This window comes from Salpingoeca rosetta (genome assembly GCF_000188695.1).
Source record: "Salpingoeca rosetta unplaced genomic scaffold supercont1.24, whole genome shotgun sequence".
In the NCBI taxonomy this organism is placed as follows: Eukaryota; class Choanoflagellata; order Craspedida; family Salpingoecidae; genus Salpingoeca; species Salpingoeca rosetta.
The window spans coordinates 540,461-558,004 of NW_004754910.1; the positions used below are offsets into that span (position 1 = coordinate 540,461).

The 17,544-nt window shown below is 53.9% G+C and overlaps 3 protein-coding genes across 3 annotated transcripts in view; 2 read left to right on the plus strand and 1 right to left on the minus strand.

The window, feature by feature from the left end:
• The window catches only part of PTSG_08619 (uncharacterized protein), a gene marked incomplete at its 5' end in the record, with an annotated part of 10,090 nt that extends 3,738 nt beyond the window's left edge, over positions 1–6,352 (minus strand). The window contains 19 exons of the mRNA XM_004990352.1: positions 49–135; positions 316–391; positions 615–727; positions 1,077–1,193; positions 1,397–1,466; positions 1,674–1,784; positions 1,991–2,046; positions 2,376–2,562; positions 2,747–2,830; positions 2,980–3,069; positions 3,461–3,554; positions 3,772–3,995; positions 4,233–4,417; positions 4,653–4,845; positions 5,102–5,172; positions 5,368–5,464; positions 5,614–5,678; positions 5,805–5,900; positions 6,088–6,352. Of these exons, the coding sequence (XP_004990409.1) occupies positions 49–135; positions 316–391; positions 615–727; positions 1,077–1,193; positions 1,397–1,466; positions 1,674–1,784; positions 1,991–2,046; positions 2,376–2,562; positions 2,747–2,830; positions 2,980–3,069; positions 3,461–3,554; positions 3,772–3,995; positions 4,233–4,417; positions 4,653–4,845; positions 5,102–5,172; positions 5,368–5,464; positions 5,614–5,678; positions 5,805–5,900; positions 6,088–6,352 (2,281 nt within the window). The remainder of the gene's footprint in view (positions 1–48; positions 136–315; positions 392–614; positions 728–1,076; positions 1,194–1,396; positions 1,467–1,673; positions 1,785–1,990; positions 2,047–2,375; positions 2,563–2,746; positions 2,831–2,979; positions 3,070–3,460; positions 3,555–3,771; positions 3,996–4,232; positions 4,418–4,652; positions 4,846–5,101; positions 5,173–5,367; positions 5,465–5,613; positions 5,679–5,804; positions 5,901–6,087) is intronic.
• Positions 6,353–6,471: 119 nt separating this feature from the next.
• On the plus strand, positions 6,472–8,343 carry PTSG_08620 (uncharacterized protein). The gene is made up of 5 exons (XM_004990353.1): positions 6,472–6,699; positions 6,908–7,010; positions 7,350–7,457; positions 7,675–7,709; positions 7,981–8,343. Exons 1-5 carry the CDS (start codon positions 6,527–6,529, stop codon positions 8,183–8,185), a joined length of 624 nt encoding a protein of 207 aa, XP_004990410.1. The 5' UTR covers positions 6,472–6,526; the 3' UTR covers positions 8,186–8,343.
• Positions 8,344–8,749: 406 nt separating this feature from the next.
• Positions 8,750–17,013, plus strand: PTSG_08621 (serine/threonine protein kinase; the record flags this gene model as incomplete). The annotated part of the gene is made up of 20 exons (XM_004990354.1): positions 8,750–8,850; positions 8,978–9,064; positions 10,228–10,311; positions 10,491–10,574; positions 10,754–10,837; positions 11,328–11,411; positions 11,615–11,698; positions 11,902–11,985; positions 12,189–12,272; positions 12,476–12,559; positions 12,740–12,823; positions 12,988–13,065; positions 13,187–13,244; positions 13,377–13,413; positions 13,582–13,644; positions 13,825–13,887; positions 14,048–14,110; positions 14,619–14,651; positions 14,834–15,921; positions 16,210–17,013. The coding sequence occupies 20 exons, from the start codon at positions 8,750–8,752 to the stop codon at positions 17,011–17,013; spliced, it is 3,231 nt and encodes a 1,076-aa protein (XP_004990411.1).
• Positions 17,014–17,544: the final 531 nt, after the last annotated feature.

Consider the following 17,544-nt stretch of genomic DNA (forward strand, 5'->3'; position numbering starts at 1 on the left):
TGCTTTCACCACACATGACCATGTCTTCCTCCCGACACCGAAACCCACCGAGCTTGCGTCCTTTGCCAAAGTTGATCTTGGCTGTGATGTCGTTGTAGTCCTGGTTTCGCTCCTCCAGATGCGCTTTGCCAGCCGCTGTGTGTGTGTGTGTATGCGCAGAATTGTGAGTACAACACCCGAGGGCTAGGCACGCTTAAAGCCAACATGTAAGCACACACACACACACACACACACACACTCACACACTCGCTCACACACTCACTCACTCACACACACACACTCTCCACCACATACGAGCAGCAGCCATCCGCTCACCCAAGTGTGCGCAGACGAAGCAGATGCTCGTGCTGTGAAACCGCAAACTCATCGCAACCCCGCCCTTGTTGCCCATCTGTGCACAAGCGTCGCGCCATCAGGGATGTGTGAGTGGCACCGCATGCACAGCACAAACGTGTTTGACACGTGTTCCGTCTGCATGCGTTGGCGTGATCAATGCGCGTTCACCAATGTCCTCAATCACAGCGTCACCGCAGCCCGAATGGAGAAGGGAGCATCACTACAACACCCACTGCACCACATCCTCATTGCAGCACAAAATGCATGGTGTTTGTCACCTTGCCGCCGGCGCCTGTCTTCACGTAGTGCGTGCGAACGCCACGAATGCAGTGCTTGTGATCCGTGCGCGCAAACACAAACACGCAGATGCCAACAAGCTGTTGCTTCACCACTGATGACGACGGAGAGTCACAATAATCGGGGAGGGGGTGCGGGTGACGGGGATGAGTGAGTTGGCGTGTGTGTGTGTGTGTGTGTGTGTGTGTGTGTGTGTGTGTGTGTGTGTGTGTGTGTGTGTGTGTGTGTGTGACAAGGGGAAGGAATCGACAAAACAAAGGGTGCGTGCGGCACATGCTTGGGCGCACGAACACAAGCACAACCACATGCAAGCAACACCAGACAGAGCGATAGTACCACCACCACCATCATCGCCATCACTACCACCGCCACCACCACCACCATCATCATCGCCATCACTGCCACTACAACCAAAGGCAGACAAACATGGTGCGTGTCCGCACCGAGAAAGTATTCGTCCTTGCCGATGGTCTGCAGGATGCGCGCCGCCCACTCGCTGGCGATGGCGCTGCTGCGAGCAAGCATGTTCTTTGCCTTCAAGTCAATCATCTCTTGAAGCCCTGGACACATGTGTTCAACATTGAAGGGTGGGATGTATTTGTGTGTGTATGTGTGTGCATGCGTATTGTGTGTGTGTGTATGATTGTCAATGTGAGCGAGCAAACATGTGTCTGTGTACATGAACATATCATGTGTTTGTGTGTATGTGTGTGTGCACGTTTCGACACAACTGTCTGCCCCGTTCACGTGTACTGTCACGCACCGACGGCGAAAATGTCCGGTGCGGAGCTGTCCTCCGTTGTCTGCACAAGCCAGTCGTGCAGTCCAGGATTCTGCAGACACGCGCGTGTATGCACATGTGTGCACATGAGTGCATATGTGAGTTGAGAGGCAGGGGGGGGGGTGTCGTTGCGAAGAATTTTTAAGTGGAAGATGCAAACGATGGCGCGATATCAAACGCACAAGTGACCAACACGAAAACACGCAAGCAAGCAAACACACACTTCCACAACACACATGCACACGAGCAACAAGCACACCGTTGGGTTGGTCGAGAGCTGTGACGGCTTCTGTGCGTTAACGTTCCAAGTGCCGACGACAATGCGGGCAGGCAGCTCCGTCGTGAACTTCTCCCGCTGCGCAGCGAGGGCCTGGTGGTGATGTGGTGATGGTGGTGGTGATGGTGAAGGGTATTGTTGAGTGGCGATGATGGTGACGCGGTGGTGATGATGATTAATTGTTGAGTGGTGACGTGTGCGCATTCATTATCATGCACAAACACCAGCACGACTGCACACGAGGCATCGATTCAACTCATGTCACACCAGTGCTCGCATCAACGCCACCATCAACACACCTCATCCAGTTTGACCCGCAGCGTGGGATCCGGCACAACATATTGCTCGCTGGTGTCTGCACGGTGACATGGGCACCGGTGGTGGATAGCGAGAGGAGGGGAGGGGGGAGAGGATGGATACAAGGGAAAGAGGCGTGAAACCCATGTATACGTGCACCACAGAGAGAGAGAGAGAGAGAGAGAGAGAGAGAGAGAGAGAGAGTGTGTGTGTGTGTGTGTGTGTGTATTTGTGTGTGTGTGTGTGTGAGTGAGAGAGTGAGTGGGAGAGAGAGAGAGAGACAGAGAGAGACAGAGAAAGAGAGACAGGCATACACGTAAACATACACGTAAACATACACGTAAACAAACACGCAAACAAACACAATCCAAGGCAGCAGCAGCGCACCCTCCACGTATGTGCCGAGGACGACGTCAATGGCGGCCTGCCGGTGGCGGTCGAAGAAGTTTCCGCGAAGGGTCCTGCTGATGGAGCGCTGCACGTCCTTGAAGAGCGATGTTTTGGCGCCGCCGCTCAGCGAGCCAGACCCCGTTACGCAGCGCGCAAGGTTGTCGCCATTGCGCAACCACATGTCCTGCGGGAGAGGGGGTGTGTGTGGAAAGTGGTGGGAGAGGAGGGTATGTGTTGTTGTTGTTGGTGAGGCTGATGAGAGGGTGCACGTGGTGTAGCAGGCGCTTGTTTACACCACACACGGCTACCTCGTGAACACACACACACAACATACACACACACACACACACACACACAGAGCCGCGCACCTTGAAGTATCGTTCAAACTGCCTCATCTTGGTGTCTCGGAGCGACGTGTGGCGATCCAGCGCCAGCAGCTGCTCCTGCAGCACCTGAACCGCCGTCCAGGGGGAACGCGGTGTGAGTGGGGGGGGGGGTGAGTGAGTGTTTGGGAAAGACAGATGTTCTTACTCGCGCACACGCACACACCTACACACGGCCTCTTCGTCATCATCGTCATGCATGCGTGTCAGTGCCAAACCTTGAGGCCGATTGCGCTCTGGCAGACGTTGCTGCGGTCCAGACAATCGAGACAGTTGATGCGAAACGTCCCCGTCTGCTCATGCACAACCTGGGGGTGGGGTGGGACCGGCGAGTGTGATCATGCGTAATCAGGTGTGCGTGAAAGAGAGTGTGCGTGAGTGTGTGTGTTTGTTTGTGTGTGTGCGTGAGCGAGTGTGATCATGCGTAATCAGGTGTGAGTGTGGGAGTGTGTGAGTGAGTGCGTGCGTGTGTGAGTGTGAGTGAGTGAATGAGTGAGTGAGTGCGTGTGTGCGTGAGTGAGTGAATGAGTGAGTGAGTGAGTGAGTGAGTGAGTGAGTGAGTGATGGGTGAGTGAGTGAGTGATGGGTGAGTGAGTGTGAGCGCATGTGATGGCGTGTGCGTGAGCACAACAAGTGCATCGTGTATTCACAGCAGCTTCAAGTCAACACACCCCAACACACACACATATGTACGCCCACCTCCTCGTTGACGGCCTCGAAGAACGAGTGGTCGAGGAGTTCCTGTCCATACGCGTCCAAGTACGGCGCCAGTCGGTCTGCCTTGTTGCCGCCCCTGCACACCCGCAGCCCAGGACAAGAGGGGGGGGGGAATGACGGGGGTGGGGGAGAGTTGGTGGAAATGCGTAAACTCCACACGATGTCATGCACACACACACACACGCACACACGCACACACAGACACACACACACAGACACACACACACACACACACACGCACACACGCACACAGACTCACACGCACCCCTCTCCCACACGCATGCCTGACGCACTTGCAGATGGCGTTGACGTCGAGGTGGTGGAGGCGGTCGACAAACATGCTTGACATGACATGGCGCCTGTAGTTGTCCTGCAGCAGCATCTCACCAGACTTGTGGCTGAGAAGACTCAGCAGCGTCTGTGGACCATACGTGGCCGTTAGCTGCTCCATGTGTCGCTCAAAGGCAGGCTTTGTTGCCTCAAATTCGCGCGTCAGATGCGGCTTCTGGTGCCCAACCTGAAAGGCGATGAGGAGAGGGAGGGAGGATGTGGTGGTGTGGAACAGGAATGAATGATTGTGTGTGTGAATGAATGAATGAATGATTGCGTACATGTGTGTGCGTGAATGATTGCGCACATGTGCGTGTGTTTGTGAACACATGGATGTGTACTAATGTAGACAACGTTGATTCATTGTAAACTCACACACGGCAGACACATAACAAACACGCGTGCAGTGCAAATACGAGCGTACGTTCTGCGATGCCTGTTCCCAGAAGATGGGCACACTGCCCCTGGTCATGACGTAAGACACGACGTGGTCCTCCACGGCAATCAGCTGTTCCGTCTCCACAAAATTTGCGGCATTTCCGTCGTCGTCAACACCACGTGCGTTGAAGCGCGTGCCCGCTCGCTGACACGACAGCCGAGAGATGAGGGCTGAGGATGGTGAATGTGGTGTGAATGGCGGGGCGAGGACGAAGATGTGAACAGTGATACGTTGCTCATGAACAGTCCCCGTCTGCAAAGGCGCTTCCACAAATGAACACACAGACAGACACACAGACACACAGACACGCAGACACACAGACACAGACACACGCGCGCGCACGCACACACAGACACACACAGACACACACACACACACACACACACACGCGCGCGCGCGGCTTACCGGCCTTTGCTTGGATTGGCCCAACATACACGGTGCGCATCTCCACAGATCCGCGAATGACAGGAATGAGCCACGCCTTGCAGTTGATACCGTGCTTCTGCACCTCATTCCACATCACCCGCGACCACCAGAACCGGTCATCGTGCCCACCGCCACCGCTGCTGTCGTCGAGAGTGAACCCGCCATGGCGCTGCTGCTTGTGATGTGATGTTGTGATGCCGCGTTGTGTTGGGGGGTGTTAGTCAAGCGTAAAGCAAGGAGGTGTGTGTGTCTGTGCGTCTGTGCGTGTGTGTGTGTGTGTGCGTCTGTGCGTGTGTGTGTGTGTGTGTGTGTGTGTGTGTGTGTGTGTGTGTGTGTGTGTGTGTGTGTCGGCGTCGTTGCCTGCATGAAGCAAAAGTGCCCACGAGTCCTCTCTAACACATGCACGCACACATCTCCTGATCCCCCACCGTAAGCGTGTGCTGGACGCGACAGGTGAGATCAAACTTCCACGTGACGCGCCGCCCAAACACGGGCTCCTCTGCAGTGGTGTGTGTGTGTATGTATGTGCGTGTGTGTATGTGCGTAAGAAGACGTTGCAGGGCTGATGGTGGTTGGAAACCATCATTAGGTGCAATGGTGGACAGAGACTGCGACGGCAATGGGAATGGCAAGATCGCTCATTGCGATGCACTCGCACACACACACACGCACACACACACACACGCGCGCACACCTTCTTTCTTTGGCAGGGACGAGTCTGAAAGGCGCTTGGTGCTGGCAGATGAGGCGGTGCGATCCATGGAGAAGAAAAACGACCCACTGGCAAACAGCTGCGAGAGAGAGAGAGAGAGAGTGTGTGTGTGTGTGTGGGTGGGTGGGTGTGTTGGAGTGGGTGAGTGGCGTTGACTCGTAGGCTGTTGGCAACACCAGAGCAATGTGCGATTGCATTCACACAAGCACACATGTCAGCATCACCGACCCGCTTGATGATTCGCGCGTGCGAAGCTGCCACCGACGAGTACATCGGACCCACAAAGAACATTTCTGCACGAATACGTAAAGCTGGGTGAGTATTGGCCGTTGTCTTATCATGCAGACACTGCAACACACAGACACGCAGACGTACACACTCTCTCATACACACTCATACACACTCATACACTCACGCACCGACAGCAGAGATGTGGAAAATCTCCGTGTTGAGGAGGCGGCCATGCGACTTGCACTCCTTCACAACCACAACGGCCTTGATCCAGCGTTCATCCTCTGTGCAAGACGTGAGACGCGGTCAGTCTCAACAACGAGAGGGAAAGACGTGTACATGTAGAAGAGAAAGTGCAAGCAGACCACACACACACGCAACTACAGCAAGAGAAAGCGCAGACCAACACACAACTCAAACCACACACACACACACACACATACGCGCGCGCACAGACAGACACACACACACCGGTTGGAATGGAGAGGAGGCCAAGGCAGCCATACACGTCCGCCTTTGGTTGAAAGTCTTGCGATTGCAGGAGATCCTCCACCTCGGGCTTGGCCAGTTGGGTAATGGCGGAGCCAGCCTGCGTGAAGTGCAGCCCACGCATCGTGGGGCGGTGCACAAGCAGCACCTGCCCGCCCGCAAACCCGATCTTCGCATTCTGAAACAACGACGCATTCTCCGACGCAGCGTACACCCGCAGGTCACGCTGAAACACCACGCTCGCCATGCGTCAAGCAGAAGGAGAGAAGGAGAGAAGGTGGGGATGTGAGTGAGCTTTGTTGTCCTTCCACCGCTCCACAGCGGTTCTTGGCGATTTGCGAATGATTTCCATTTATTTTCAGCACTCACGCTGCTGCCTCAACCTCGCTTCACTATCACACCATTATTATCAACCACCACCATGTCTTCTTCCACCACCACCTCTTCTTCGTCTTCTTCTTCTTCCACTGCTGCTGCCAAAGGGCTGTCCAAGCACATCTTGGGGCTCAAGTTCATGCAGCGGGCTGAGGCAGAGGCGCAAGAAGCAGAGGTTGCACAGGCCACGGCGAAAGCAAGCGCCCCCAGCATTCAAAGGTCCGTGGTTGTGTGTGCTTGTGTGTTTGCGTGTTTGTGCGTGTGTGTGTGGTTGTGTGTTTGTGTGCTTGTGTGTTTGTGTGTTTGTGTGCGTGTGTGTATTTGTGTGTTTGTGTGTGCACACGTGTGTGTGATCTCTGCCCGACTCACCTCACTGACTCACCCACTGACTTACCCTCGGTTTTGTGGTGTGTCGTGTTGGTTGCAGTTCTCGCGGGCCGAGAATACAGGTCGTGTCCAGCTTTGATTCAATTGACGAACACGCCGATGTCGGACGCATGTCGTTTCGCGGCTTCAACGAAGACGTGCAGGTATGTATGTGTGTGTGCGTGTGTGCGTGTGCGCGCGCGCGCGCGCGTGTGTGTGTGTGTGTGTGTGTGTGTGTGTGTGTGTGTGTGTGTGTGTGTGTGTGTGTGTGTGTGTGTGTGTGTGTGTGTGTGTGTGTGTGTGTGAACAGATGTGCGGGGGATGCGTTGTGGACACACACACACACACACATGTGTGGGAGACTGCATTGCGGTCTTGCAATGAGCTCGATTTGAAACCACGGTGAATGCAAATCGAAGGGGGTTGGTTCTTTGTCGCACCATCATACGTTCACTCAACTGGTCCACCCACAACCCATATCTCCTCAACATCCACGGAACCAGCGAGTGATGCGAGAAGCGAAGCAGAAGAAGACAAAGGCGCGTGGCGAAGAAGACACGTCTGAGAAGGACGACAACCCCAGGAAAACCGCCAAGTTCATCACACGCGAGGTAAGCATCGTTCCCATCTCCTGGAGTGCAGCATATGTGGAAAACAAGATGGTGTGCTTGTGGCTGTGCTCACAGCTCTGACAACACGGCAAGCTCTTCGCCTTCGTGACTGCCTGTCACCCTGTGCCAGTGAACATGATGACCTTTCGCTTGCACGTCTGCATTTCCAGCCTTGCTCTCCCGCACACTCACATGCGCATGTATATTTCCTGTGCAGGATGCCGACATTTCGGAGGAGGCCGCTGCTAAGAGGTGTCGTCCTCCTCTATCCAGCACTGAGGAGCACGAAGAGAGAGAGAGTGTGTGTGTGTGTCTGTGTGAGCGAGTGAGTGAGTGAGTGAGTGTGTGTGTGTGTGTTTGTTTATGAACGTTTGCATGTGTGCGAGTGTATGTGAGGCGCACACACATCCACACACACACGCGCGCGAAAGCGCATTCGTACAAATACGCACACGCGCTCACACGCTCCCTCTCCCTGCCCTCCCGTCACCCTCTGCCCTCTGCCCCCTGCCCCTATGCCCAGGTTTGCTGACTTTATAAGGTCATCCGAACGGGCAAATAAGGGGCGCGCACAGGCAGCCGAGCAAGAACAGCACGCGCAACAACAACGTGACGAGAAGCAGAGCAGCAAGCGCACCACCAGCAGGAGCAGAAAACATAAGGCCAAGCGGAAGCAAGAAGGATCCTCAGCTGCAGAAGGGGAAGAGGAACAGGCTGGAAGGCGGTAACAACGCATAGCTGACGTGTGTCAATGTGTGCATGTATGCGTATGCGTATGAAAGTATGAATGTCTGTCTGAGGAGCTGCTCTGCTGCTCTGCTGCTCTGAGGTCTCTGTCACTTCATGTCAACAAGTGAAAGAAAAGAAATACACAAACATGTGGCTGGCTGGAAGTCGACTTCTGTTGGGGTGGGATCATTGGTTGAAGATATGAATGATTTTCGGCGACCTCCAAGGACAGCACACAACAACAACACTGGCAGACCAAACTGTCCGCAAACCAGCCAGCGCAACAGCAGCACCTGAGCGTGTGGAGGTGTCGTTTGAGTTGTTCTCTGGCTGGCTGGCTGGCTGGCTATTCGCAGAGCACATACTGGTTTGCGTGTGACAGCGCCCACGCACATACACGCAGGGCTGGAAGGCCCGATCAAAGCGAGAGGAAAGGTTTAACGCTTTAACGATCTCGAGCGAGGGTGATCAGTGTCAGTGTGTGGCGTGAAGTGCTGAGGAAGGACAGCGACACAGCGAGACCACCAAGACAGCGAGACCAGCAAAGCACCAAGAGCAGCAAGATGGACGAGATGGAGGCGTGGATGGCAGAGGCGGGGTTGACAGACAGTGTGAAGAACAAGATTCGAGCTGTTGCCAACGGCATGTCGACCACTAATGTCAAGTCAGTCAGAACCCCTTGGCATAATGCAATGTGAGCTACGTTTCTCTGTTTGGTGCTGCGGCTTGCTTGTTGTTTTGCTTTCAGAAACGCTCTCCTCACAGGCCTGCTGCTACCTTAATGGTTTCAGTTTCAATAAAGCAGGGCTCGGAGACAAAGGTGCCAAGGCGCTGGCAATTGCACTGAACATCAGACCCAACAAGGACATCCAAGCATTGTAGTGAGTCGCTCAGTGTGTGTGTATGTGTGTGTATGGGTGGGTGTGGGTGTGGGTGGGTTCGACACACTCTCACTGACTTTCTGAGTGTATTAAAATGGTTGCTGCGTTATCTGAGTGATTTGTATCGTCTGCTTGCGACGCATGACAATGAATTCGAGTCTGCAGGATGTTCTTCATTATGTTGTACCATGCCCTAACCGTTGATGCGGTTTTGTGATGGCGTGGGCGCTGGTTGGTTGTGGTTGCAGCTTGCGCTACAACTCGATCGGAAAGGACGGCTGTGTTGCACTGGCTGATGCACTGCGCGAGCACACGGGACTGCAAGTACTTAAGTGAGTGCAAAGTGCATGTAGGTGTATATGCCACGGCACAGGCAGTTTTGTGAATTGATGTGTGGGTGACTTTGTTTGTGTGCCATGGGGGTGCATATGCTCGGTTGGTTAGCTGTGCTTGTGCGTTTGCGGTGTGATGTGCGGTTGTTCATGTTTGCAGAATGCAACGGAAGCACGTTGACATGCGTTATGCGATATGTTGGTATTGTGTTGCGGTGTTGTGGCGTGTTTTTGTACATGTGTGTGTGCTCGTCTGTGCATATGTTATGTCTTATGCAGTTTGGGTCACAACTCGGTTGGGAAGGACGGATGTGTTGCACTGGCTGGTGCACTGCGCGAGCACACAGGACTGCGGAAGCTTGGGTCAGTGAACCATGGTTGTGAGCAGTGTAGAGCGACTGTGTTGTTGAAATGCACGGGGATGGTGATGTATGCACGTTGTTTAAGTCTGCATGCTTGTGTGCATGCCTGTTGTGAGTGAGCGTGTTCTTGACTCATTTGAATGTGACCGCGTATGCATATCTGTGTGGTGTTGATTGCAGCTTGAGCAACAACTCGATTGAGAAGGAAGGCTGTGTTGCGTTGGCTGATGCACTGCGCGGACACACTGGATTGCAAGAGCTGTTGTAAGTGCGTCTTGCGTGGTGAAGCGTTGAAGATTGGAAGTTTATGTGTTCGTGGGTATGTCTGTTGCTACGTTGCAGAAACATGGTTATGCATGCACGCGATGGGGCGTAGCATGCTTGTGTGCATGACTGTGGTGGGTGAGTGACTCCGTGTTTATTCCAATGTAATCGTGTATGCATATCTGCGTGGTGTTGATTGCAGCTTGGACAACAACTCGATTGGGAAGGAAGGCTGTGTTGCGTTGGCTGGTGCACTGCGTGGGCACACGGGACTGCAGCGGCTTGTGTGAGTGCAGCGTGGTAGTAAGAAGCGTCGAGAGAATGCGTGTACGTTGTACGAGGATGGTGATGTATGCACCTTATTTGACTCTGCATGCTCGTGTGATTGACTGTTGTGAGTGAGTGTGTTCTTGACTCATTTGAATGTGACCGCGTATGCATATCTGTGTGGTGTGTTGATTGCAGCTTGAACAACAACTCGATTGAGAAGGAAGGCTGTGTTGCGTTGGCTGGTGCACTGCGCGGACACACGGGACTGCAGTGGCTTGGGTGAGTGCACCTTGGTTGTGAGAAGCGTCGGGAGAATGCGTGTACGCTGCACGAGAATGGTGATGTATGCACGTTGTTTGACTCTGCATGCTCGTGTGATTGACTGTTGTGAGTGAGTGTGTTCTTGACTCATTTGAATGTGAGTGTGTGTGTGCACACCTGCGTGGTGTTGATTGCAGCTTGACCAACAACTCGATTGAGAAGGAAGGCTGTGTTGCGCTGGCTGGTGCACTGCGCGGACACACTGGACTTCAAGAGCTGTAGTAAGTACAGCATGCGTTGTGAAGTGTTGTAGTTTGGCCATCCATGTGCGTACGTGAATGTGTTGTTGGAATGCACGAGGATGGTGATGTATGCACGTTGTTTGACTCTGCATGCTCGTGTGATTGACTGTTGTGCGTGAGTGTGTTCTTGACTCATTTGAATGTGAGTGTGTGTGTGCACACCTGCGTGGTGTTGATTGCAGCTTGGACGACAACTCGATTGAGAAGGAAGGCTGTGTTGCGCTGGCTGGTGCACTGCGCGGACACACTGGACTTCAAGAGCTGTAGTAAGTACAGCATGCATGGCGAAGTGTAATGGTTTGGGCATCCATGTGCGTACGTGAATGTGTTGTTGGAATGCACGAGGATGGTGATGTATGCACGTTGTTTGACTCTGCATGCTCGTGTGATTGACTGTTGTGAGTGAGTGTGTTCTTGACTCATTTGAATGTGAGTGTGTGTGTGCACACCTGCGTGGTGTTGATTGCAGCTTGAACAACAACTCGATTGAGAAGGAAGGCTGTGTTGCGCTGGCTGGTGCACTGCGCGGACACACTGGACTTCAAGAGCTGTAGTAAGTACAGCATGCATGGCGAAGTGTAATGGTTTGGGCATCCATGTGCGTACGTGAATGTGTTGTTGGAATGCACGAGGATGGTGATGTATGCACGTTGTTTGACTCTGCATGCTCGTGTGATTGACTGTTGTGCGTGAGTGTGTTCTTGACTCATTTGAATGTGAGTGTGTGTGTGCACACCTGCGTGGTGTTGATTGCAGCTTGAGCAACAACTCGATTGAGAAGGAAGGCTGTGTTGCGCTGGCTGGTGCACTGCGCGGACACACTGGACTTCAAGAGCTGTTGTAAGTGCAGCATGCATGGCGAAGTGTAATGGTTTGGGCATCCATGTGCGTACGTGAATGTGTTGTTGGAATGCACGAGGATGGTGATGTATGCACGTTGTTTGACTCTGCATGCTCGTGTGATTGACTGTTGTGCGTGAGTGTGTTCTTGACTCATTTGAATGTGAGTGTGTGTGTGCACACCTGCGTGGTGTTGATTGCAGCTTGAGCAACAACTCGATTGAGAAGGAAGGCTGTGTTGCGCTGGCTGGTGCACTGCGCGGACACACTGGACTTCAAGAGCTGTTGTAAGTGCAGCATGCATGGCGAAGTGTAATGGTTTGGGCATCCATGTGCGTACGTGAATGTGTTGTTGGAATGCACGAGGATGGTGATGTATGCACGTTGTTTGACTCTGCATGCTCGTGTGATTGACTGTTGTGCGTGAGTGTGTTCTTGACTCATTTGAATGTGAGTGTGTGTGTGCACACCTGCGTGGTGTTGATTGCAGCTTGAACAACAACTCGATTGAGAAGGAAGGCTGTGTTGCGCTGGCTGGTGCACTGCGCGGACACACTGGACTTCAAGAGCTGTAGTAAGTACAGCATGCGTTGTGAAGTGTTGTAGTTTGGCCATCCATGTGCGTACGTGAATGTGTTGTTGGAATGCACGAGGATGGTGATGTATGCACGTTGTTTGACTCTGCATGCTCGTGTGATTGACTGTTGTGAGTGAGTGTGTTCTTGACTCGTTTCAATGTAAGTCCGTGCATGCCTATCTGTGGTGTGTTGATTGCAGCTTGGACGACAACTCGATTGAGAAGGAAGGCTGTGTTGCGCTGGCTGGTGCACTGCGCGGGCACACAGGACTGTATATCCTTGGGTCAGTGAACCTTGGTTGTGAGCAGTGTAGAGCGACTGTATTGCTGCATTGCAGGAGCATGGTGATGCATGTACGCCATTGGGCTTTGCTTGCTTGTGTGCGTGATGTGGTGGGCGAGTGTGTTCTTGACTCATTTGAATGTGACTGTGTGTGTGCACACCTGCGTGGTGTTGATTGCAGCTTGAGCAACAACTCGATTGAGAAGGAAGGCTGTGTTGCGCTGGCTGGTGCACTGCGCGAGCATACAAGGCTGCAAACTCTTTGGTTTGTCTATCTTGTATTGTGCTGCATCGCACTGCGCTTGTGCCGCTCTTGTTTACACTTGCACTGTCACCTCGGATACCCTTGCAATCGCAACGTCGGCCTTGACATGTGCGAATGCCACAGCTTCTGTTGCCCTCACATCTCCTGTTGTTTGTCTCTTTCAGGCTCCAAGGAATCGGCGATGCAGCTGCCCGCGCGTTTGGCGCGAAATGGCCACCTGAAGGCAGCGCCAGGCTGTTCCTGTACGTCCCTTTGGGCCAGAATGGTTTCTGTTGGTGTTGCGTCTTGCCTGTCGACCATCCGACGACGCATATGCCCGCCTCATGCTGTGACGTGTTAATTCTTCCTGCTTGCTGCTTCCAGAACTACTTCTGAACGCGCTGCGTTTGACGAAGGCCAGTGGCTGCAAGCACAAGTGCAGGTAAATCAGGTCTGCTGTCTATCGTGTTCACCATGGTCACCACTGTCGCATCGACGCCTCCAACATTTTATTTCACGCTCTTTTTGTTGCCTTCTGACGCTCTTTTCCCTTTTGACTCACGCATGACTGCAGGCACCCAGTGGAAACGACATCGACCTCGCCCGCCTACGTATGTCTTTTGAATGATGCGTGCAAGCATGTCCGCCAATGTTCTAATGTTGTCTTGATCACATCGGTTGATTGCATGAACCCTCAGAGATACTACCAACGAAACACTATCACCATGACATCTGTGAATGCGCCCTCGTGCGTCCATGCTTGTGGTGGCCCTTTTCAGGTGAAGAAATCGAGCGCCTTCAACGCGACGTACAGGAGAAGGATCAACAGCTGCAACGATCAGGTAGAATGGCGTATTGTCTCTTGCTCCCATATCCTGACTTAACGTGTGCGGGAACTGATGCAGAGGCTTCAGTGTCGTCGTTTTCATCCCTCAGACTATCCTCGGGTATTCACGCCAGCCTGTGTTCACATGTGCGCCCGAATGTTGCGTGTTGTGTGCTGTGTGCTGTCTTCATGTCAGACGAAGAAAACAAGCGCCTTCGACGCGTGGTGCAGAAGAAGAAGCAGCTGCTGCAGCACAAAGGTCTGGTCTGTTGTGCACTGAGGTGTCGTGTTCGGGTCTTGGAGCTGAGGGTGCATTCAGCCCATCCTGTTTCACCTCTCAGACTTATCCAGTTATCCCACAATCACGTGTTTACATGTGCGTCTGATTGTTGTGTGTAATGTCTTCCATCGCTTTTCAGGTGACGAAGTCCAGCGCCTTCAACGCGACGTGCAGGAGAAAGATCAGCAGCTTCAACGAAACGGTGGGCTAGCGTATGGTCACACTCCTATCCTGTAGTCTTATTCGCAGTTATTGTTGCGGGAGTGAGCAAAACTTCTGAGGGTGCATTGTGCTCATGCTCTATCAATTCTCAGAAGCTCACTGCTGCACTGATAACTGGCTCACCAACCATCTTTCATCCAAACACACACACACACACACACACACACACACACACACACACACACACACACACACACACACACACACACACACACACACACACACACACACACACCCGTGCTCCCGTGAGCACAGACGAGGAGAAAAATCGCCTTTCACAACGCGTGGGCAAGTTGCAGACCGCCACCGCCAAAAAAGACAGCGCAATCACCCAACTTGGTATGTGCTTGGAGTGGGTGTGGACGTGCTGCGATTGCCATTCCTACTGATTATCTGTACACATCCCTCAACTGATACAAGAGTAACCTGACATTCCTTTCTTTGCCTCCCCCTCACCGTCCATGACTCTCAATTTCGCACATCTGCAGAGAAACGGCTGCGTCAACTGGAAGACCAAGCAGGTGCGTGTGTGTGTGTGTGTGTGTGCGCGCGCGCGCGTGTGTGTGCCTGTTTGTGTGCGTGCTCCCCACAACAAGTACGAACGTCGGTGCGCTCTCATCATTTTGCTTGGCCGCATTCCATCGGCTCTCACCATTTCTCTTGCACTTTCTCCTTCCAATGCCCGCTCTCAACAATGATGCAGAGTCCTTCTTCAACCTCAACCTGGACCCAGCCCGCTTCACGACGAAGAACCGCGTCAGAGACAACAAGGGCAAGCCCGTCAAGGGTGCGTTCGGCAAGCTGTACCGCAGCACGCTTGCTGGGCACGACGTGGCGCTGAAGGAAGTGGACGATGTTGAAGCGCGACCACGATTACAGCACCTGCTGACTGAGATGTACAGCACGACAGCAAGTGATGTTGACAGCAAGCGTGTGTTGCGAGAAGTGGCCGTCCTTGCGTCGCTCCGCCATCCGAACATCGTGCCGTTCCTCGGTCTCTGTTACGACAACGACCGCAACACGCTCTCCTTCGTGCTGAGCTGGGCGGAGAACGGGTCCCTGTACGACTACACACACGTGCACAAGAAAAACCTGAGTGATGTTGACAAGCTGCGCATCTTGAGCGAGGTGGCGGCTGCCATGGAGTTCCTGCATGCACACAACGTCGTTCATCGCGACCTCAAGTCGCCCAACGTGCTGCTGGACGCATCCCTCTCTGCCAAGGTGACGGATTTTGGCCTGAGCGCGTTCGTCTCAGAGGACGCATCTACGATGACACATGTTCGCGGCACGCGGTTCTGGGAATCGCCCGAGCAGCTTTTTGGACACGACCCTCGTGCAGACACGGACGTGTTCTCCTTTGGCTGCGTGGTGTGGGAGGTGTGGTTTGGCGTCGTTCCTTGGCACCACGGGCCGTACAGCGAGAAGGGTATCGTGTTTGGCGACCTTGTCTTCAAGTACAGCAAACACGAGTACCTGCCGCTTGATGAAGAGATCAATGGACGGCGATTGACACCAGCGCTTCAGGCGCTGCTTCGCGGGAGTTTTGATGCGAGCGGCAACCGGGTTGATTTTTCTCAACTGCACGCCGCCCTCAAGTCGCGACACAAGAAAGCCAGTGAGCAGCAGGCGGACGATTTGCGGGAGCAGCACTTGCTGCTGCACGGACCACCAGATGCGGTGTGGAAGTTTCCACAGCAGCTGCTGGCTGCGGTTGAGGCAGCCCAGCTGTCGACGCGCCAATCTGTCTACATTGCACCACTTCAACTTGACGAGGACGCCGTTACTGAGGTGCGTGCGTGTGTGTGTGTGTGTGTGCCTTGGTTCTTCCCCATGCACCCAACGATTTCACCTCAGCTTGTTGCCAGCATTGTGCTCTTCGTAGATTTCTCACTTTCGCATCCAATGTGAACACACACACACACACAAACACACACACACATAAACGCACACACACACGCATACACGCACGCACGCATCCAACATACGCTCTCTCTCTCTCTCTCTCTCTCTCTCTCTCTCTCTCTCTCTCTCCCTCTCTCGCTCGCTCGCTCTCTCTCTCTCTCGTCCACCCTGCAGCTTGTCCATGCCGCTGGTGGCCGGACCGCCGAGCAGAATCCGCGCGAACCGTTTGGCCGCACATTGTGCCGCGTCGCCATCACGTGGTGCGATCAGAAGCTCGTCGCCTTCAACGGCGCCCTGCACCGCAACACCACCCGCTACCGCGGCCACCTCACCAGCGCCGGCCACCCGTTTGCGCCCAAGTACGACCACGACACCACGACGGGCCAAGCGACAGATGCTGAGGAGCGGGCGGTGCTGGAGCGTGTCACCCGCGTTGGCGTGTACAGCATGCTCGATCCCTCCCTGCTGCCAAAGGACCCGCCACTGCGCATCCAGCGCGTGTTCCACGGCGTTGGGTCATTTGACGCCGTCCTTGGCATCCTGGGTGGCGACTTTGCACAACTGCAGAAGACGGACAAAGGGTGGTACGGTGCTGGCTTCTACTTTACACCAGATCTCGACTACGCGCGTGCGTACGCTCAACCATGCAATGTTAGCGCAGACCACGACAACGTCCCAGCTGATCTGCGCTGCCTCAACCTTGAGCCAGGCAAGCCTTACCGGATTGTGCTGGCGTGCGATGTCATGTACGGCAACCCATATCCCGTGCTGGATCTGCATTTGAATGGGAAGCCGTTGGCGGGAGGCCACGACGCGCACGTGGCAGTGGTTGACTTCACCAGCGGCAAAGTCAAAGCTGCACAGCCGTTCGAAACGCATTCGCAGTGGACCCAGGGCGATAATGTGCCAGCTGCGGAGATTGTGGTGACAGACCCTTCGTGCGTTCTTGTGCGGGCCATTCTTGTGTTTGAGGCCTGAGTCATAGTGCGTGTGGGCCTGTGTGCGTCCGTGTGTGTCTGTGTGTGTGTTTGTCCGTGTGTGTGATTGCGCACGCTTGTGTGCGAGCGTGCGTTTGTTGTGCATGCATTGTGTGGCACTGGCTCAACAGCTCAGTGGAGGCAATTTGCCATCCAGTCTCCCTTTCTCCACCCAATCTTTCCCGCAGCCCCTGGCCAGTTTCAGAGTTTCAGTCCTGTTTTGTTCTCATCACATCACTTTGATAGCCTTCATTGCCATGATTCTTTCTTTCTTTGTTACATTACACCACCCCTCGGTGTGTTCACTTTCCTCCTTCCGTCCTCGGTCATCACTCAGCACTGTTATGCTCCCACCTTGTTCTTTTACGCACACTCTCCCACGCCGTTCGCTCGTTACATAGCCAATGTGCCTGCCCTGCTCCTAGCAGCCTAGCCTTGCCTTCCCTTGTGTTCTTCCGTCAATAGAAACAACAAGCGTTGCCTCATTCTTTCATCACACACACACACACACACACACACACACACACACACA